Source organism: Aethalodelphis obliquidens, unplaced genomic scaffold, assembly GCF_003676395.1.
Source record: "Aethalodelphis obliquidens isolate GAN/ISIS:26980383/991018 unplaced genomic scaffold, ASM367639v1 scaffold85, whole genome shotgun sequence".
Classification (NCBI taxonomy): Eukaryota; Metazoa; Chordata; class Mammalia; order Artiodactyla; family Delphinidae; genus Aethalodelphis; species Aethalodelphis obliquidens.
In genome coordinates, this window is record NW_020838029.1 from 6,456,973 (window position 1) to 6,479,826 (window position 22,854).

At 35.5% G+C, this 22,854-nt stretch overlaps 1 protein-coding gene across 1 annotated transcript in view; it reads right to left on the reverse strand.

The window, feature by feature from the left end:
• The window catches only part of TEX11 (testis expressed 11), a 345,168-nt gene that overhangs the window by 145,105 nt on the left and 177,209 nt on the right, over positions 1 to 22,854 (reverse strand). Inside the window, exons 14-15 of the mRNA XM_027093589.1 lie at positions 7,241 to 7,392; positions 4,974 to 5,059 (exon numbers count right to left, since the gene is read on the reverse strand). Of these exons, the coding sequence (XP_026949390.1) occupies positions 4,974 to 5,059; positions 7,241 to 7,392 (238 nt within the window). The remainder of the gene's footprint in view (positions 1 to 4,973; positions 5,060 to 7,240; positions 7,393 to 22,854) is intronic.

Below are 22,854 nucleotides of genomic sequence, written 5' to 3' on the forward strand. Positions count from 1 at the left end.
AAAAAGAAAAAAGGTAAATATGTGAGGTGATGGACGTGTTAAATAAGTCATTAGACCCCTTTCACAATGTATATGTATATCAAATTAAATCATCACATTGTACACTTTAATCATAATTTTGTCAATTATACTTCAATAAAGCCAAAAAAAAATGAAATTTCACATATGGGATGAAGAGTCGGAGAGGGTGGTGAGCCACCCTAGAAAACTCAGAATACGATTTAAAAGTTATTAAAACAACAATGATAAAAATGTTAAAAGAGAACACCCATAATTTACCATTCGAATACAGCTATTTTCATTTTTCCACATTCCATTTTAATTTTACCCTTTTGTATTTTTATATAGTTGTAATCACACTTTATATTACAATTTCATTTTCTATTCTTTCCATTTAACTTCATTTTGTAAATATTAATCTATGTTGCTACGTAGGATAAGAAAATGTAAGATATTTTAGTAAATTTCCAGGTTTTTCACTATTTTAATTAAATGCTATGGGTGTTTTTTTTGTGGTTTTTTTGTGTGTGTGGTTTTTTTTTTTTTTTTTTTTGCAGTACGCAGGCCTCTCACTGTTGTGGCCTCTCCCGTTGCAGAGCACAGGCTCCGGATGCGCAGGCTCAGCGGGCATGGCTCACAGGCCCAGCCACTCCGCAGCATGTGGGATCTTCCTGGACTGGGGCACGAACCTGTGTCCCCTGCATCGGCAGGCGGACTCTCAACCATTGTGCCCCCAGGGAAGCCCTAAATGCTATGTTTTTGTACAAAAATATTTTCTTACTTTTGAGGCACTTTAAAATTTTCAATGGTAAGAAGCTATTACAAAAAATCTAATAGAAATGACCTGGATAACTTTTTTTAAGATAAGAAAATTAAGATTGCTCATGCACACCAAGGTAACGTAGATGAGTCCCCTGTACCCTACCAAGAAACTTCACATTTTTCAATGAAAGACAGGAGTCATTAGTACCTAAAAGGAATAAAACTCACTCCCTACTAGAAACAACTGTGCTGAGGAGGTATAACACTGCCTTTGACTATTTAGAATTAAGATTACATTCTTCTACAGTTTTGGAAGTGGGAGTTAAAAAAATTATCCTGCAAGACTGGAAAATGAGAGAAAAAAAGATTCAATACGAGAGGGAATTCTGAAATAATTTTTTACTTGCTCAGTAAAGAAACAGAGACCCTCTAAAAGAAAATAAGAATATCATTCTATTTTGCAGCACCTTAATGTATAAAACAAGATGTTTTGATATATGTATACACTGTGAAATGACGACCACAATTAACATATCCATCCTGCTGCAATGTCTAATCTGATGTTAATACTATGCAGTATATTTTTGATCCTAGACATACTTTTCATCTCTGGAAGTTTGATTTGGGTCTTTTGTATCTTCCATGTCTCTACCTAACTTCTTGAATATATAGAATACAATTATAAGAGCTATTTTAATGTCCTCTGCTAATGTTAACTTCTATGTTAGTTTCAATTGTTGCTTCTTTTCTTCATTATAGGTTGTATTTTCCTGCCTGTTTGTATGCTTGGTAATTTATTTATTTTGCAGTATGCGGGCCTCTCACTGTTGTAGCCTCTCCCATTGCGGAGCACAGGCTCCGGACACACAGGCTCAGCGGCCATGGCTCACGGGCCCAGCCGCTCCACAGCATGTGGGATCTTCCCAGACCGGGGCATGAACCCGTGTCCCCTGCATCGGCAGGTGGACTCTCAACCACTGTGCCACCAGGGAAGCCCGGTAGTTTATTATTAGATGCCAGACGTTATAAACTTTACCTTGTCGGGTGCTGGATAGTTCTGCATTCTGGTAAATATCCTTGACCTCTACTCTGGCAAGCACTTAAATTCCTTGGGACCAATTTGATCCTTTCAGGTCATACTTTTATGATTTTTCAGGTTGGTCTGGAACAGTGCTCAGTTTAGGACTAATTACTCCCCACTAGCAAAACAAGACCTTTCTGAATTCTCTACCCAATGCCCCATGAATTAGAAGTTTTCCAGTCTGGCTGGTATGAACAGGTTCTATTCCCAGACCTGTGTGAGTGCCAGGCACTGTTCTAATACTTTTAGATGGTGACTCATCTGGCTTTAGGTATTTTCATCCCATATTATCTTGATCAGTACTCCACTAAACACTTGAGAAGGATTCTCTGATTGTGGAGTTCTCTTTCTTGCTCTGTTCTCCTCTCTGATACTCTGTCCTATGAATTCTAGCTACATCAGTCTTCCCAGACTCTCAGCTCCAACTCCTCAAATTAGGAAGCCTGCTAGGATCCACTTCAGTTTCTTTCCTTTTTTTTTTCCAACATCTTTATTGGAGTATAATTGCTTTACAATGGTTAGTTTCTGATGTATAACAAAGTGAATCAGCTATATGTATACATATATCCCCATATCCCCTCCCTCTTGCAACTCCCTCCCACCCTCCCTATCCTACTCCTCTCGGTGGTTACATAGCACCGAGCTGATCTCCCCGAGTGATGTAGCTCCTTCCCACTAGCTATCTATTTTACATTTAGTAGTGTATATATGTCAATGCCACTCTCTCACTTTGCCCCAGCTTACCCTTCCCTGTCCCCGTGTCCTCAAGTCCACATTCTCTACATCTGTGTCTTTATTCCTGTCCTGCCCCTAGGTTCTTCAGAACCATTTTTTTTTTAGATTCCATATATATGTGTTAGCATATGGTATTTGTTATTCTCTTTGACTTACGTCACTCTGTATGACAGACTCCAGGTCCATCCACCTCACTACAAATAACTCAACTTTCTTTTTATGGCTGAGTAATATTACATTGTATATATGAGCCATATCTTCTTTATCCATTCATCTGTCAATGGACACTTAGGTTGTTTCCATGTCCTGGCTACTGTAAATAGACCTGCAACGAACATTGTGGTACATGACTCTTTTTGAATTATGGTTTTCTCAGCGTATATGCCCTCGAGTGGGATTGCTGGGTCATATGGTAGTTCTATTTTTAGTTTAAGCAACCTCCATACGGTTCTCCATAGTGGCTGTATCAATTTACATTCCCACCAACAGTGCAAGAGGGTTCCCTTTTCTCCACACCCTCTCCAACATTTATTGTTTGTAGATTTTTTGATGATGGCCATTCTGACTGGTGTGAGGTGATACCTCATTGTAGCTTTCATTGGCATTTCTCTAATGATTAGTGATGTTGAGCATCCTTTCATGTATTTGTTGGCAATCTGTACATCTTCTTTGGAGAAATGTCTATTTAGGTCTTCTGCCCCTTTTTGGATTGGGCTGTTTGTGTTTTTGATATTGAGGTGCATGAGCTGCTTGTATATTTTGGAGATTAATCCTTTGTCAGTTGCTTCATTTGCAAATATTTTCTCCCATTCTAAGGGTTGTCTTTTCATCTTGTTTATGCTTTCCTTTGCTGTGCAAAAGCTTCGAAGTTTCATTAGGTCCTATTTGTTTATTTTTGTTTTTATTTCCATTTCTCTAGGAGGTGGGTCAAAAATGATCTTACTGTGATTTATGTCATAGTCCACTTCAGTTTCTATTCCTATGCTACAGCCTGGAAACTCAAGGTAGTAAGCTGAACAACTGCAGTGCTCACCTTGTTTATTTCCTATCTACCAGAGATCACTCTCCATTGCCTAATGTCCAGTGTCTTGAAAACCATTTTTTCATGTGTTCTGTCTTGATTTTTTGGAGGTAGGGAGAGGGAGCAAGGTGTTATTCAGGCAAGGACATCAACCAGGTCTCTTACATTTTGGTTGGAAGTGGAAATCCACTAAAACAGTACGTCCTTTCTTACACATACACACACAAATGCATATGGATTAGAAGGCAATATATAAAATTTTAAGAGTGATTGGATTAAGAATAACTATTCTTTTTAGAAAACTTATCTGTGGTTTCAAATTTTCTACAGTAAACCTGGACTGTTTTGTATAAAGAAAAAATATTACTACATTTTTTTCCATTTTTATTACACCACAATGTTTTTAAAAGGTTTTTTTTAAGAGCAGTTTTGGGATCACAGCAAAAGTGAGAGGAATGTACAGATATCTGCTAGATACCTCCTGACCCAACACATGTACAGCCTCCCCCATCATCAACATCCTCTACCAGAATGGTGTATTTGTTACAACTGATGAACTTACATTAGGGTTCACTCTTGGTGTTGTACATTCTATGGATTTAGACAAATGGATAATGACATGCGTCCATCATTATAGTATCATTCAAAGTATTTTCACTGCCCTAAAAATCCTCTGTGCTCCATATCTCAATTTTTAAAGGAAATAAAACCCTCTTTCTTGCTCCTCATGTTAAAATAAATTATACTTTCCTATATCTTAATATCAGTGATGTCATTTCCCTACACTGTAAACTCCCAATGGGGATGAATCACATCTTAGTATCTTTATTTTTAGTTTATTTTTTAAAAAATAAATAAGTTACTTTATTTATTTTTGGCTGCGGTGAGTCTTTGTTGCTGCATGTGGGCTTTCTCTAGTTGCGGCGAGTGGGGGCTACTCTTCATTGTGGCGTGCGGGCTTCTCATTGTGGTGGCTTCTCTTGTTGCAGAGCACGGGCTCTAGGCACGTGGGCTCAGCAGTTGTGGCTCGTGGGCTCTAGAGTGCAGGCTCAGTAGTTGAGGAGCATGGGCTTAGTTGCTTCCGCGGCACGTGGGATTTTCCTGGACCAGGGATCAAACCCGTGTCCCCTCCATTGGCAGGCGGATTCTTAACCACTGCGCCACCAGGGAAGTCCACATCTTAGAGTTTTTAAATAAATTCTTGTCCAATGCACATTAAAATTCTACATTATAAATATTTAATAAATAGACAGTACCTAAGCAGAAAGAGATTATTAAAGTACTTAATGCTCTATGATTTTTATAGTGAATACATTGTTTTATTTGTTGGGGTTAAGAAAGAATATAAAGAATGAAAATAGATTATTCCCAAACCTGAAAACTTTGGGCAGCTTTTTTCCATAGAATGTTGTGTAAACAGCCTACTAATTCTGTTGTCAGTTGTCTTCCTGTTTGGTGACCTGAAAAAAAAAAAACCAAGTTCTAAAAACAAGAATCAAGATCTATTACATTAAATAAAGAGCACTAACTGTGCTCTTCAGAACCTATACTCTTTAAGTAATGGCTACAAACACAATCACATTCAGACAGGTTTTCATCATCAATTTTAGATTTACTAGCAAAATTGATTATGCAATACAATCAGAGTTTGCTAGAATCACTGTAGTAATTCGCCCATCAATCTGTAATAGTTTTCCAGCCTAGTCTCTTTTTAACGTATTTTCTAAGTTCCAAATTTGATCATCATCTGGTGCCTTAATGTTATTATCAATGAACAGACAGCAATGCTAGAAATCATTAATAAGAAGTGTTTATACTATTACGTACTAACTAGATCAGATCAAGTTCCCAAGAAAGGCCAATTATACCTTAAAGCCTTTGTAAAATACTTTAAGACCACGTTTACACATAAACTCTATTACTTTAAATTGTAACTCATGTCTGATTGTTTCTGGTCTAGACATTTACAGGGTTCAAATACATTATCACACACTAAGGTAAAGTTTAAGCTATAATAGAATTCTATATCCCTTTCACTTCCACCCCTTTGGCACTATCAATTTCCATGAAAGTCTTGATTAGAAAACTGAGAGTCTCTGACCCCTCAGCAGACATAGTTTGTTCCATGACTTAGTTAAAAATACTCACATGAGAGTAAAAAGCTACATAAAGCTTGTGTGTTAAAATATTATCATACTTTGAAAGTGTAAGTGTATAATTAGATATAACAATATAACTTGGGTTAACTGTAATCTTAGAAAATTAGTTATTCTGGATAGCAAAGTTTTCTAGTTACATGGCAGTTTACTTTCATTAAACATAAAATAATTTTTTATTTTAAAAAGTCTAAATCATTTAAAGTTCTTAATTTTTCTAAAAATTATGTTTTATGAATTATGTTTTTCTAAACATACATTCTAGTTTTCTGAAGCACAATTTAACTTTTGCTTGACTATTCAAGGTCAACACTAACAACTATTGTATTTTACTGTACTGATAGTATATCATAATGATGCCTTCAGTAATTATTATGTAGTACAGATTATTATACTTTTTTAAATACTTGAAATTGTTTTATATAATTTATAAGGTTTTTCCCTCCCTTGTGATCGGGTTATCTGTATATTTCCCTGTAGGTCCTTTCTCCCTTTATAATATGCTACCATTAAAATGCTGAGGGTTGGAAAACCAGATAACCAAGCTTAATAACACTGGGTCTAAAAATAACTGGATTCTTAGTGAGGATATGGAGGAAGGGTGTCATCAGTAAAATACAGTTCATAGAATCTAGAGTTCAAAAGACCCTTAGAGATTATCTAGTCAAAAGATTTCCTTTAAAAAAATCAATGACTTTGTTTTTATAAAAACATGATACATACTTATAAAAATTCAAGCAATCTGGTAAAAAACAAAGAAAGCAATAAATCACCTAAACTGCCAACACTCAGAATAAATTCCAGTGTTAACATTAGTGACTATCATTCCAGTTATATCTCTATATATGTATAGAGTAGGAAAGACAGATCAGGGCAAGAATTTTCTAATAAAGGGATCATACTCTCTGTGTTCTTCAGGGTATAGGGTTCTACAGAGAGATGGGGGATTAATGGAATGCTGAGATCTGGCTCTACATCTCTGCTTTAACCACAGCAACTCTAGTCTATTTTATTGGGGGCAGGGTTCATATACAATTGCATCACAAAAGGATGCTGCTGCTGCTGCTAAAAAGAAGTTAAAAAGTAGGAATGTAGTTCACAACCTTCATTTTATAGTTGGAAAAAGATCCAGAGATATTACTGACTTGCCTGAAGGTACACAGCTAATTTGAGATCAAACTGAAACATGAAATTAGGCTTATAATCTCACAATTTTCCATTACACATGAGGTTTAAACTCAGAGGTTTGTCTGTTTTTGTTGATGTTTTGTTATCTTTGTTTAGCTTTCATTCTAGCTTGCCAAATATGTGGAATCTGGATAGGTGAGTTGTTATAGTCAAAGGGTATTAAGGAGAAAAAAAAAAAGGAAGTGAGAGAAAGGAAAAAATCTGTTGACCTGAGGATTTTGCTACTGTTCTGACCTCCATCTTAGAACTACATGCATATTAACACCTTTCTAAAACACCTGCAGAAATCCTACTGACCTATAATGATTTCTTCAATCTTCTCCGTGGCAAGCAATTCTTCCTTCCTTTGTAAAAGCATTTCAACATGGAACAGTAGAGCTTTACCAATATTTTCTGATGACTTAAAATGTTCACAGATAATCTTCAGGAAATAAGACCCAAGAGATTCTCTGTTCAATGAGACACAATTTTAAGTGGTGTGAATAAAATAACATTTTTAATTAACAAGGTGAAAAGTTTGTTTGAGTATGAGCAAAACAGACAAGATAAAACTATATCTGAACTTAGTTAATATCATTAAATGTCTAAATAAGCCTATTGGTTAACAGTAAATAATTTAATTCAATTTGTTTAATTTATCAAGCCACAAACATTTTCTTTTTATGAACACATAGAGTCAGATAATCATTTCTCTACTAATATCTAATTGGTTCTTTTTCTCCAAAACTTATGTCAGTTTATAAATATTGGAACATGAGATCCATAAAGTGAAGATACATAAACTGACATTACAAATTTATCAGTCCCTGTTCATGAGAACTTTTATACTTTCTTAGCAACTTTCAAATATACCATATAGCACTGTTTACTATAGTCATCATGTACATTACATCCCCAGTATTTATTTATCTTATAACTGGAAGTTTCTACCTTTTGACCACCATTTCAAGTCATTATGCTGTATAGCTTAAATTTATACAGTGCTGAATGTCAATTATATCTCAATAAAAGTGAAAGAAGAAAAAGAAATTTACCAATTCCCTCTGCCAACAATTCTTTTAAAAATTTATTTATGCTTATTACACAAATAATATACCAGTAGATAATGATTATTTTAAATGCAAACAGCTCATGGATTGGAAGACTTAATATTGTTAAGATGGCAGTACTCCCAAAGTGATCTACAGATGTAATGCAATCCCTATGAAAATCCCACTGACATTTTTTGCAGAAATGAAAAACTCCATCCTAAAAATAAAACAGAATATCAAGGTACCCAGAAGAGCCAAAACAATCCTGAAACAGAAGAACAAAGCTGGAGTACTCATACTTCATGACATCAAAATTTACTACAAAGATACAGTAATCAAAATAATGTGGTACTGGCATAAAGACACAAATACACCAATGGAATAGAAGAGAGTCTAGAAATAAATTCTCACATATATGGTCAAATGATTTTCGACAAAGGTGCCAAGAGCATTCCATGGAGGAAAAAAAACCGTCTTGTCAATAAACGGTGCAGGGACAACTGGATATCCATAAGCAAAAGAATGAAATTGGACTTTTACCTTACACCATATACAAAAATGAACTCCAAACGGATCAAAGACCTAAATGGAAGAGCTAAAATATAAAACTTTTAGAAGAAAATATAAGGGAAAAATCTTTACAACACTGGATTTGGCAATGATTTCTTTGATATGACACCAAAAGCACAAGTAACAAAAGTAAAAATAAACTGGACTACGTCAAAATTTTAAAATTTTGTGTATAAAAGAACACAATCAACAGAGTTGAAAAGGCAACCTATGAAATGGGAGAAAATATTTGCAAATCATACGTCTGATACAGAGTTAATATCCAGATATATAAGGAACCCCTAAAACTCAACAATGAAAAATCAACTGACTTAAAAATGGGCAAAGGGCTTGAATAGACATTTTTCCAAAGAAGATTATACAACTGGCAAAAATCACATGAAATACTTGACATCACTAATCATTAGGGAAATGCAAATCAAAGCCACAATGAGATATACCTCACACCCATTAGGATGGCTACTGTCACAGAAACAAAAAATAACAAGTGTTGGCAAGAATGTGGGAATACTGGAAACCTGTGCACTGTTGCTGGGAATGTAAAATGGTGCAACTACTATGGAAAACAGTATGGTGATTCCTTTAAAAAATTAAAAACAGAATTTCCATATGATCTACTAATTCTACTTCTGGGTATAAACCCAAAATAACTGAACGCAGGGTCTCAAAGAAATATTTTTACACCCACTCGCACGATAGCCAAAAGGTGCAAGTAATACAAGTCTCCATCGATGGATGAATGGATTAAAAAAATGCAGTATATACACACAGTGGAATGTTATTCAGCCTTTCAGAAGGAGGAAATTCTGACACATGCTACAACACTGATGAACCTTGAGGACACTATGCTAAATGAAATAGTAACAAAAGGAAAAATAGTGTATGATCTCACTAATATGAGGTACTTACAGTAGTCAAATTAATAGAGACAGCAAGTAGAACGGTGTATGCCAGGGACTGGGAAAGGGGAGAATAGGGACTTGCTGCTTAATGGGTGCAAAGTTTTAAATGTGCAAGACGAAAATAGCTCTGGAGTTTGGTTAACATACTTAACACTATGAATGTTAATTGTAACAAACTTAACAATGTGAATGTACTTAACACTGATGAACTGTACACTTAAAAACAGTTAACATGGTATGTTTTATGCTTTGTGTATTTTACCACAATTTAAAACTTCAAAAAATTTTTAATTAAAAAATGAAAATATCACAAATCGGTGTTGAGCTTTTCTGCATCTACTGAAATGATCATATGGTTTTTATTCTTCAATTTGTTAATGTGGTGTATCTCACTGATTGATTTGCATATACTGACGAATCCTTGCATCCCTGAGATAAATCCCACTTGATCAAGGTGTATGATCCTTTTAATGTGTTGTTGGATTCAGTGTGCTAGTATTTTGTTGAGGATTTTAGCATCTCTATTCATCAGTGATACTGGCCTGTAATTTCCTTTTTTGGGGATATCTTTGTCTCATTTTGGTATCAGGGTGATGGTGGCCTCATAAAATGAGCTTGGGAGTGTTCCTTCCTCTGCAAATTTTTGGAAGAGTTTCAGAAGAGTAGGTGTTAACTCTTCTATAAATGTCTCATAGAATTCGCCTGTGAAGCCATCTGATCTTGGACTTTTGTTTGTTTTAAGACTTTTAATCACAGCTTCAATTTCAGTACTTGTGACTGGTCTGTTCATATTTTCTATTTCTTCCTGGCTCAGACCTGGACGGTTGTATCTTTCTAAGAATTTGTCCATTTCTTCTGGTTGTCCATTTTATTGGCATATAGTTGCTTGTAGTAATCTCTCATGATCCTTTGTATTTCTGTGGTATCTGTTATAACATTTCCTTTTTCATTTCTAATTTTATTGATTTAATTCCTCTCCCTCTTTTTCTTGATGAGCCCAGCTAAAGGTTTATAAATTTTGTTCATCTTCTCAAAGAACCAGCTTTCAGTTTCATTAATTGTTGCTGTTATTGTCTTCATCTCTATTTCATTTATTTCTGCTGTGATCTTTATGATTTCTTTCCTTCTACTAACTTTGGGTTTTGTTTGTCTTCTTTCTCTGGTTGCTATAGGTGTGAAGATAGGTGGTTTATTTGAGATTTTTCTTGTTTCTTGAAGTAAGATTGTATTGCTATAAACTTCTCTCTTAGAACTGCTTTTGCAGTGTCCTATAGGTTTTGGATTGCTGTGTTTTCATTGTTGTTTGTCTCTAGGTATTTTTTGATATCCTCTTTGATTTCTTTCTTCAGTGATCCATTGAATACGTAGTAACATATTGTTAGCCTCCATGGATTTGTGGTTTTTCACAGTTTTTTTCCTGTAACTGATTTCTAATCTCATAGTGTTGTCCAGAAAGTGGGCTTAGAGGGAACCCACCTCAACATAATAAAGGACATATATGACAAACCCACAGCCAACATCATTCTCAATGGTGAAAAGGTGAAAGCATTTCCTCTAAGATCAGTAATAAGGAGGTCCACTCTTGCCACGTCTATTCAACATAGTTTTGGAAGTCCTAGCCATGGCTATCAGAGAAGAAGAAGAAATAAAAGGAATCTAAATTGGAAAAGAAGAAGTAAAACTGTCACTGTTTGCAGATGACATGATACTATACACAGAAAAATCCTGAAGATGCTACTAGAAAACTACTAGAGTTCATTAAAGAATTTGGCAAAGTTTCACAATAGAAAACTCATACACAGAAATCTCTTGAATTCCTATACACTAACAGTGAAAGATCAGAAAGAGAGATTAAGGAAACAACCCCATTTACCACTGCAACAAAAAGAATAAAATACCTATGAATAAACGTACTTAAAGAGGCAAAAGACCTGTACTCAGAAAACTATAAGATACTGATGAAAGAAATCAAGGTGACACAGATGGAGAAATATACCATGTTCTTGGATTGGAAGAATAACATTGTGAAAATGACTCTACTACCCAAAGCAATCTACAGATTCAATGCAATCCCTATCAAACTACCAATGGCATTTTTCACAGAAAGAGAACAAAAAATTTCACAATTTGTTGGAAACACAAAAGACCCCAAAGAGCCAAAGCAATCTTGAGAAAGAAAAACGGAGCTGGAGGAATCAGGCTCCCCGACTTCACACTACACTACAAAGCTACAGTAATCAAGACAGTATGGTACTGGCACAAAAACAGAGATATAGATTAATGGAATAGGATAAAAGTCCAGAGATAAATCCATGCACTTATGGTCACCAAATCTATGAAAGAGGAGATAAGAATATACAATGGAGAAAAGACAGTCTCTCCAATAAGTGGTGCTGGGAAAACTGGACAGCTATATGTAAAAGAATGAAATTAGAACACTTGCTAACACCGTACACAAAAATAAAATCAAAATGGATTAAAGACCTAAATGTAAGGCTGGATACTATAAAATTCTTAGAGGAAAACATAGGCAGAAGACTCTTTGACATAAATAGTAGCAAGATCTTTTTTGATCCACCTCCTAGAGTAATGAAAATAAAAACAAAAATAAACGAATGTGATCTTATTAAACTTAAAAGCTTTTGCACAGCAAAGGAAACCATAAACAAAACGAAAAGACAACCCTCAGAATGGGAGAAAATATTTGAAAACAAAGCAACTGACAAGGGATTCATCTCCAAAATATACAAACAGCTCACACAGCTCAACATAAGAAAAACAAACTACCCAATCAAAAAATGGGTGGAAGATCTAAATAGACATTTCTCCAAGTAAAACATACAGATGGCTAAAAACCACATGAAAAGATGCTCAACATCACTAATTATTAGAAAAATGAAAATCAAAACTACAATGAGGTATCACCTCACACCAGTCCAAATGGCCATCATCAAAAAGTCTACAAGTAATAAATGCTGGAGAGGATGTGCCTAAAAGGGAACCCTCCTACACTGCTAGTGGGAATGTAAACTGGTACAGCCACTATGGAGAACAGTATGGAGGATCCTTAAAAAACAGAAAACAGAGCTACCATATGATCCAGCAATCCCACTCCTGGGCATATAACCTGAGAAAACCATAATTCAAAAGAGTCACGTAAGGCTTCCCTGGTGGTGCAGTGGTTGAGAGTCCGCCTGCCGATGCAGGGGACATGGGTTCGTGCCCTGGTCCGGGAGGATCCCATGTGCCGTGGAGCAGCTGGGCCCATGAGCCATGGCCGCTGAGCCTGCACATCCGGAGCCTGTGCTCCGCAACGGGAGAGAGCACAGCAGTGAGAGGCCCGCATACCGCAAAAAAAAAAAAAAAAGAGTCATGTACCACAATGTTCAAATAAAAAAGAGTCACGTACCACAATGTTCACTGCAGCACTATTTACAATAGCCAGGACATGGAAGCAATCTAACTGCCCACTGACAGATAAATGGATAAAGAAGATGTGGTACATATATATAATGGAATATTACTCAGCCATAAAAAGAAACAAAATTGAGTTATTTGTATTGAGGTGGATAGACCTAGAGTGTGTCATACAGAGTGAAGTAAGTCAGAAAGAGAAAAAACAATACCATATGCTAACACATATATATGGAATCTAAAAAAACAAACAAACATCATTTTGAAGAACCTAGGGGCGGGACAGGAATAAAGATGCAGATGTAGAGAATGGACTTGAGGACTCGGGGAGGGGAAGGGGAAGCTGGGATGAAGTGAGAGATTGGCATGGATATATAGAGACTACCTAATGTAAAACAGATAGCTAGTGGGAAACAGCCGCATAGCACAGGGAGATCAGCTCAGTGCTTTGTGCCCACCTAGAGGAGTAGGATAGGTAGGGTGGGAGGGAGATGCAAGAGGGAGGAGATATGGGGATGTATGTATACATATAGCTGATTCACTTTGTTATACAGCAGAAACTAACACACCATTGTAAAGCAATTATACTCCAATAAAGATGTTAAAACAAAAACCTGCCAGATATGTAATCAAGCTTTATTATTAACTGAATGATAGTACAAGCATGCTAACATAGTACAAACCTGTAAAAAATAGAAGCTATATTTTAAATTTGAAATCTAAAAATATAAACACTTAATTTATCAAATTTTCCTTTTGAAACTGATTATCTTCTTGATTTGGAAACAGAAAACTGAAACTTTTTCTTCTACACCAATATGTCAATGTCCATGCATACTGATAGGGAAGAAGTAGATACCTAAATGGAAATTTGGATAATGTTATCAATAAGAAAGTAGATGAATGAGTGATGACTGACCAAAAGCAGTAAATGTCTACTACATCTGATATTCCATATTTGTCTAATTAGAATTTTGTACCACAGTATAGTGAAGGTCAATTTGTAGTTCTTTATTCACATTAGTAATATTACTTGAGAAAGGCAAAATAAACAATATTTTTCACTATTATAATGTTGGAAATCAGAAAACATATTCTTAAGAATTCAATCTTCAAGTCTAAAACTTTGAGTATGTAGTTCAGGTAATCACTTCCATCTTTGGAAATCAATTTCAGCATAGAAAAGTGAGTCAGATTAGTCCCTGCTAAATGAGTTTCCCAAAGAAACGACTTCCCTAAGAACATGTGAATTTAAACTTACATTCATTTACTTACTGCATTTGTAGAGAGATTCAGAGTGTTTACATGAGTTGTCATATTCACCACAGAGGTCAAGTCTTTGAGCTGAGGCAGGGGTGTTTCCCATAGATGACATAAGGTTAATTCTTTCAACAGTTCAAAAAGATCTCTTTAGCACCTGTCATGAATGCTGTGCTGCATCACCCAGATTTTCCCTTCAACACTAAAATATTTATTTCCAGGTTGCTCTTTAGGAATTACCTAGGCTGAAGAGAGCTACCTCATCCAAGGTTATGCTCCCTTCCCAAGGCAGCTGGCATCCAATGACTAGTAAACACTGGGCTAGACCTGGTTTTCTCACCCTAACTGAGGACAATTCTGAATGGCCATCCCAGCTTCAGAGCATCCCATGGGGTAAAGCTGAAGCCTTATGGTGACTTTACATCAGCCCAACTTCTCCCTTTACCTAGCCCTGCCTCCTTTCCTTTCCCTCATAGGTGTTGATCCTGAGACCACCCCTTAATAAATTATCTGTACACTAATCTCCATCTTTAAAATCCACTTCTAGGGTAACCCAACATGTGACAGCACCACATCCAACTAAGCCCCTTAAGTTCCAAGAAGTAGAGGCAACTACTCTACTGTGCATCAAATTCACCCAGCAAAGCAATAATCTCTTTTGAAGCCACAGAAGAATATCCAGCATACATGTGTTATTACTACATCCACATGTTTCATTTTTAGCTTTTTAGCACAGTGTTTCCTGGTAAATTATACAATTAACAGACTTGTCTTATATTCTTAAAAAATACTTCCACCTTGGATTTAAGTTCCAAATCAAGATTTATCCTAATAACTAACCATTGCAGAAATATCTCCTGTAGTCACACACAAATTGTTTTGATCAATCTACATTAAACTTATACGACACAGGTACTATGTTCAAAAGTTCTGTCTTATCAAAATTTTCATTGACACCACAATATACTTTACTGTGCAGTATTACATATGTCCATGCAACAGAAATACCACAAATAACTCTTTTAAAGCAACCTGTCTAATAAATTATCAGTCATACCTTCAACATGCCAAACAACAGCATTTCTGGTTAGATTTACACCTGAAACTTAAGAATACATTTTATGACTCACTCAGTAGACGCACTTTTGTAAACTTGTCATCTTTAAAAGGGTTTAACGCCTGGGCAATTGTTTTCCTTAATATAAAACTATATAACTGCATTTTACAATAGGATAGCTTATTTTATTAACTTTCCAAAATAAACCTGGTTGAAATTTCAGTCCTGTTATTGAATTTGATAAGTTTTCATTACATTGCTTTTGTGTATACTAGCCACAGTTTCTACTTTATTTCATTTCATAATGAGCTATTAAGTTGTACTCATTTGATACCAACACACTTCTTTGCATATTAAACACAGGAATATTTTTTAATTTCCTTTCAGTCTAGCTTTCATTCCCTCACTTTTGATAGAGATGTGGATGCCATGGACATTTATTTTCCTCTTATATCTGCTATAAGAATAATGACACAAAGAAGATGATAAATGACAACCTGACACACAGGATATGGGAGAAAATAAGGCATTGTGGGGACTATGTCAAACTGGAGAATACATGTCCCACGTCTGAAGGTAACAACTGCCACTTGGTTCCAACTGATTATTGCTTAGTGGGAATATTAACCAAGTGTTTCCAGATTTTTTTCAAGTTTTTCAAGAGAACTCAAAAATCCAAATTTTTATGTGAAATTGTTAAATGCTGGCAATTAATGCATCCCTATGCAACACATCTGTGGTCATACCCAGGTCATAGGTCCACTGATTTGCAAACTCACTCTTACGTGATAAATTCCTTTTGAATGTAGTATTGGGGGGATAAGTTTCTCAGTCTTGAAGTCTGGAAAATTCAGAAACTGTAGAAATTAAACAAGCCTTAAGCAACCAATGAATCAAAGAAGAAATCACAAGGGAGATTAGAAAATACTTAGGGAAGAATAAAAATGGAAACACAACATACCAAGACTTATGGGACACAGAAAAAGCAGCGCTATGGGAGAAATTTATAACTATAAAAGCTTACATTAAAACAAGAAAAGTCTCAAATCAACCACCTAACTTTAGAACTTAGGGAATGAGGAGAAGAACTAAACCAAAAGCTAGCAGAAGGGAGGAAATAATAAAATTAGAGCAGAAATAAATGAAATAGAGGCCAGAAAAAAACAATAAAATACTCAATGAAACTAAGAGTTGGGTTTTTTAAATGATAAAACTGAAAAACCTTTAGCTAGATAGTTAACTAAGAAAAAAAGCAAGAAGACTCAAATAAATAAAATCAGAGATGAAAGAGGAGACATTAGGACTGATGCCACAGAAATCAAAAGGATTATAAAAGACCACTACTAAAACTTATACACTAATAAATTAGATAATCTAGAAGAAATAAATGCATGAATTCCTAGAAATATATCATGTACCAAGCCTGAATCATGAAGAAATAGAAAACCTGACAGACGTATAACTAGTAAAGAGATTGAAGCAGTAATAAAAAACCTTCTAACATAGAAAAGCCCAGGATCTGATGGCTTCACTCATAAATTCTACCAAATATTTAAAGAAAAATTAATGGCAATTCTTCTCAAACTCTTCCAAAAAATTGAAGAGGAAGGAACACTTCCATACTTATTTTATGATGCCAGCATTACCCTGATACAAAAACAGAAAAAGACACTATGAGAAAAGAAAACAACAGGCCAATATCACTGATGAATATAGTGTAAAAATCCTCAACAAAATACCACCAAACCAAATTCAACAGCATATTAAAAAGATCATACACCATGACCAAGTGGGACTTATTCCTGGGATGTAAAGATGGTTCAAAATACAAAAATCAGTAAATGTTATATACCACATTAACAGGATGAAAGATAAAAATCACATGATCATCTCAACAAATGCAGAAGAATCATCTGAAAAATTCAACACCCTTTCATAATAAACACACACAACAAGCTAAGGGTAGGAAACTACCTCAACATAATAAAAGCCATATGTGGAAATTCCCTGGTGGTCCAGTGGTAAAGAATCCGCCTTCCAATGCAGGGAACACAGGTTCAACCCCTGGTCAGTGAACTTAGATCCCACGTGCCACAGGGCAACTAAGCCCACGTGCCACAACTACTGAGCTCGCACACCTCAACGAGAGAGCCCACGTGCCACAAACTACAGAGCCCATGAGCTCTGAAGCCCGCACTAGAGACAGAAAAACCCGCACCCCACAACTAGAGAGAAGCTCTGCACACCACAACGAAGTGCCCATGTGCCGCAACAAAAGGATCTCGCATGCCTCAACGCAGATCCTGCATGCCACAACTAAGACCCAATGCAGCCAAGAAAGAAAGAGAGAGAAAGGGAGGGAGGGAGGGAGGGAGGGAGGGAGGGAGGAAGGGAGGGAGGGAGGGAGGGAGGGAGGGAGGGAGGAAGGAAGGAAGGAAGGAAGGAAGGAAGGAAGGAAATAAACTTTTTTTTAAAAAGCCATATTGGAAAAACCCATAGTGAACATCATACTCAACAGTGAAAGGCTGAAACTTTTTCCTCTAAGATCAGGAACAAGGCAAGGAGGCCTGCCTTAGCCACTTTTGTTCAACATAGTATTGGACATCCTAGCCAGAGAAATAAAGCAAGGAAAAGAAATAAAAGCCATCCATTCAAATTGGAAGGGAAGAAGTAAAATTATCTTTGTTCATAGATGATTATGATCTTATATGTAAAAAACCCTAAAGATTCCACAAAAAAACCTATTAAAACTACTAAGTGAATTCAACGAAGTAGCAGGACACAAAGTCAACATGCAAAAATCAGTTGCATTTCTATATACAGATGATAAACAATCTGAAAAGAAAATTAAGAAAACAATCTCATATACAATAGCATAAAAAATACTTAAGCATTAACTTAACCAAGGAAGTGAAGGACTTGTATGATAAAATCTGCAAGACATTTCTAAACAAAATTAGAGGACACATAAATAAAAGGAAAGAAATTCCACGTTCATGAATTGGAAGACAGTATTGTTAAGATGCCAATACTATCCAAAGTGATCTACAGATTAAATGAAGTCCCTATCAAAATCCCAATGATTTTTTTGAAGAAATAGAACAATTCATCCTAAAATTCATATGTAATCTCAAGGAACTGTGAAGAATCAAAATGATTCTGAAAAAGAACAAAGCTGGAGAACTCATATTAACTGATTTCAAAACTTACTACAAAATAACAGTTTAAAAAAAAAGCAATGGAAGAGAACAGAATACACAGAAATAAACTCACATACATATTCAAATGATTTTTGACAAGAGTGCCAAGACCATTCAATGGGGAAAAGACAGTCTTCTCAACAAATGATACTGAGAAAACCAGTATCACATGCAAAAGAATGAAGTTGGACCCTTACTTTACACCATGTACAAAAATTAACTCAAAATAGATCCACGACCTAAATGTTAAGACCTAAAACTATAAAACTCCTAGAAGAAAACAAAGGGGAAAATCTTCAAGTCATTGGATTTGTTAATGATTTCTTAGATATGACAACAAAAGAACAGGAAACAAACAAAAAAAACCCACAAATTGGATTTTATGAAAAATTTTAAGTATTTTGCATCAGAAGGCACTATCAATAGAGTAAAAAGGCAACCCAAAGAATGGAAGAAAATATTTGCAAATGATTTATATGATAAGGGACTGATATCCAGAATACATAGAGGAACTCCTAAAACTCAACATTAAACACCAAACGACTTGATTAAAAAACAGGCAGAGGACTAAAACAGACATTTCTCCAAAGAAGATATACAAATGGCCAAAAATGACATGAAAAGATGGTCAACATGACTAGTCATTAAGGAAATGCAAATCAAAACTACATGATACCACCTCACACTCATTAGGATAGCTACTAATATATTTTTTTTTAAAAAGTTGATGAGAATGTAGAGAAATTAGAACTCTAGTGTACTGCTAGTGGGAATGCAAAATGGTACATCCACTGTGAAAACAGTATGACAGTTCCTCAAAAAATTAAAAATAGAATTACATTATCCAGCAGTTCCACTTCTGGGCATATAACCAAAAGAATCGAAAGCATGTTCTCAAAGAAATATTTTTACACCCACATTCACAGCAGCATTAGTCATAATAGCTAAAACATGGAAGTTTTATCTTCCATCTGTAAATAAATGGATAAGCAAAATGTGGTATATACACACAATGGAATATTCTTAAGCCTTAAAATGGAACAAAATTCTGACACATGCTACAACATGGGTGAAACTTGAGGACATTATGTTAAGTGAAATGAGTCAGTCACAAAAAGACAAATACTGTATGATTCCACTTAAATAACGTACCTAGAGTAGTCAAATTCATAGAGATGAAAAGTAGAATGGTGGTTGCCAAGGACTGGGAGAAGTGGGGAACAGAGAATTTATTGTTTAATGGGTAAAGAGTTTCAGTTTTGCAAGATGAAAAGAGTTCTGGAGATGGACTGTGGTGATGTTTGCAGAATATGAATGTACTCGTTACCAATGAAGTGTACACTTTATGATTAGTATAGTAAGTTATGTGTATTTTACCACAATAAAAGAAACTGGGAAAGAGTTTTATTGGGACACAGCCACCCACATTTGTTTATATATTGTCTATGGCTGCTTTTGCACTATAATGGCAGAGTTGAGGAGTTGTGACAGAAACTCTGTGGCCCGCAAATCTAAAATATATACTATCTTGTCCTTTAAGAAAAAGTGTGCTAATCCGAATTAAATGAAGACAGGTGGGCATGCCTACCAAATCTGAGGATGACATAAACTGGGAGGAGTAGTTAATATACTGCGTGACAGAATCAAAATTCACAAAAATCGGAACTGAAAAAGAATAAGCTGTAACAATCAGGTTGAAACTTAACAGCTTATGAAATATGTATGAGATAACAGAAAATATATGTTGGTCTCTGCCCCCGATTCTTAGAACTGAGCCTCTACAGCCCTTATAATTTCCTAAAGTGATAAGAACACTAGGAGCATTGTTAAAATGTCCATACTGCCCAAAGCAATCTACAGATTTAATGCAATCCCTATCAAAATACCCGTGACATTTTTCACAGAACTGGAACAAAAAATCCTAAAATTTATATGGAACCACAAAAGACTGCAAACAGTCAAAACAATCTTGAGAAAAAAGAATAAAGTTGGAGGTATCACACTCCCTGACTTCAGGCTATACTACAAAGCTACAGTAATCAAAACAGTATGGTATTGGCACAAACAGACACACAGATCAATGCAACAGAATAGACAGCCCAGAAATAAACCCACGCACCTATGGTCAATTAATCTACAACAAAGGAGGCAAAAATATACAACAGAGAAAAGACAATCTCTTCAACAACTGGTGCTGGGAAAACTGGATAGCTTACATGTAAAAGAATGGAATTAGAACATTTTCTCAGACAATATACAAAAATAAATTCAACATGGATTAAAGACCTAAACGTTAAGACTGGAAATTATAAAACTCCTAGAAGAAAATATAGGCAGAACACTCTTTGACATAAATAGTAGCAGTTATTTTTTTGGATCTGTCTCCTAAGGCAAAGGAAACAGAAGCAAAAATAAACAAATGGGACCTAATTAAGTAAAAGCTCTTGCACAGCAAAGGAAACCATCAACAAAATGAAAAGATAACCTACTGAACAGGAGAAAATATTTGCAAATGATATGACCAATAGGGGTTAAGATGCAAAATACATCAACAGCTCATACAACTCAATATCAAGAAAACAAACAACCTGATTAAAAAAAGGGCAGAGGACCTGAATAGACATTTTTCCAAAGAAGATATACAGATGGCCAACAGGCACATGAAATATGCTCAACATCACTAATCATCAGAGAAATGCAAATCAAAACCACACTGAGATGTCACCTCACACCCGTCAGAATGGCTATGACCAAAAAGACCACAAATAACAAACGTTGGTGAGGATGTAGAGAAAAGGGAACCCTCTTGCACTGTTGGTGGGAATGTAAATTGGTGCAGCCACTGTGAAAAACAGTATGGAGGTTCCTCAAAAAACTAAAAATAGAACTACCATATGATCCAGCAATTCCACTCCTGGGTATATATTCAAAACAAACAAAAACACTAATTCGAAAAGATACATGCACCCCAATGTTCACAGCAGCATTATTTACAACTGCCAAGATACAGAAGCAACCCATCAACAGATAAATGGATAAAGAAGATGTGGTATATATATAAAATGGAATGTTACTCAGCCATAAAAAAGAATGAAATCTTGCCACTGCAACAACATAGATGGACTTAGAGGGTATTATGCTTAGTGAAATAGGTCAGACATAGAAAGACCAATACTGTATGTTATCACTTACATGTGGAATCTAAAAACTAGAATGAATGAATGTAACAAAACAGAAATAGACTCACACATATAGAAAACAGAGTAGTGGTTACCAATGAGGAGAGGGAAGGGGGTAGTGGCAAACAGGGGTAGGGGATTAAGAGGCACGAACTACTATGTATGAAATAAATAAGCTACAAGGATATATTGTACACCACAGGGAATATAGTCAGTATTTTATAACTTTAAATGGAGTATAATCTATAAAAATATTGAATCACTATGTTGTACACCTGACACTAATATAATATTGTAAATCAACTATACTTCAATTTTAAAAATTAAAAAATTAAACAAAACAGTGGTTCTCAGAACCACCTGGAGGACTAATATAGAATACAGAGGTCTGGGCTTGTTGGAGTAAGGTAGGGCCTGATCTCTCTGTTTTTACCACATTCACTAGTGATTATTTTTTAATAAGCTTTACTGAGGTATAATTCACATACCATACAATTCATCCATTTAAAGTATATGATTCAATGTTTTTTAGTATATTCCCAGAGTTGTGCAACCATCATACAATTTTAGAACATTTTCATTATGCCAAAGAGAGACCCCATGCCCATTAGTAGTTACTCCCCGTATCCCCCCAATTCTCAAAGCCCTAGGCAACCACAAATCTACTATCTGCTTCTATAAATGTGCCTGTTCTGGAAATATCATAAAAATGGAATGATACAATATGTGGTCTTTGTGACTGGCTTCTTTCACTTACCATGTTTTTAAGGTTCATCCACGTTATAACATGTATCAGTACTCTGTTTCTTTTTATTGCCAAATGGGTATACTACATTTTGTTTATCTTTTCATCAGTTGACAGACATTCTGGTTGTTTCCACATCTGATTATTAAAAATAATGCTGTTATGAACATTCATATACACGTGTTTGTATGGACACGTTTCCTGTTTAATTTAGGAGTGGAACTGCTGGGTCATATGGTAACTCTATTTAACTTATTGAGGAACTAACAGGCTGTTTCCAAAGTGGCTGCACCATTTCACATTCCCACCAGCAGTGTATGAGGGTTACAATTTTTCCACATCCTTGTCAATTTCTGTTATTATCTATCGTTTTGATTACAGCCATCCTAGTAGTGTGAAGCAGCTTCTCATTGTGGTTTTGATTTGCATTTCCCTGATGGCTAACAATGTTGAGCATCTTTTCAAGTGATTCCCCAGTAACTGTGATGAACACTGAAGTCTGAAAACCACTAAGAGGTCTGCAAGTACATTAAGGTCCCTTTTGACATTAATG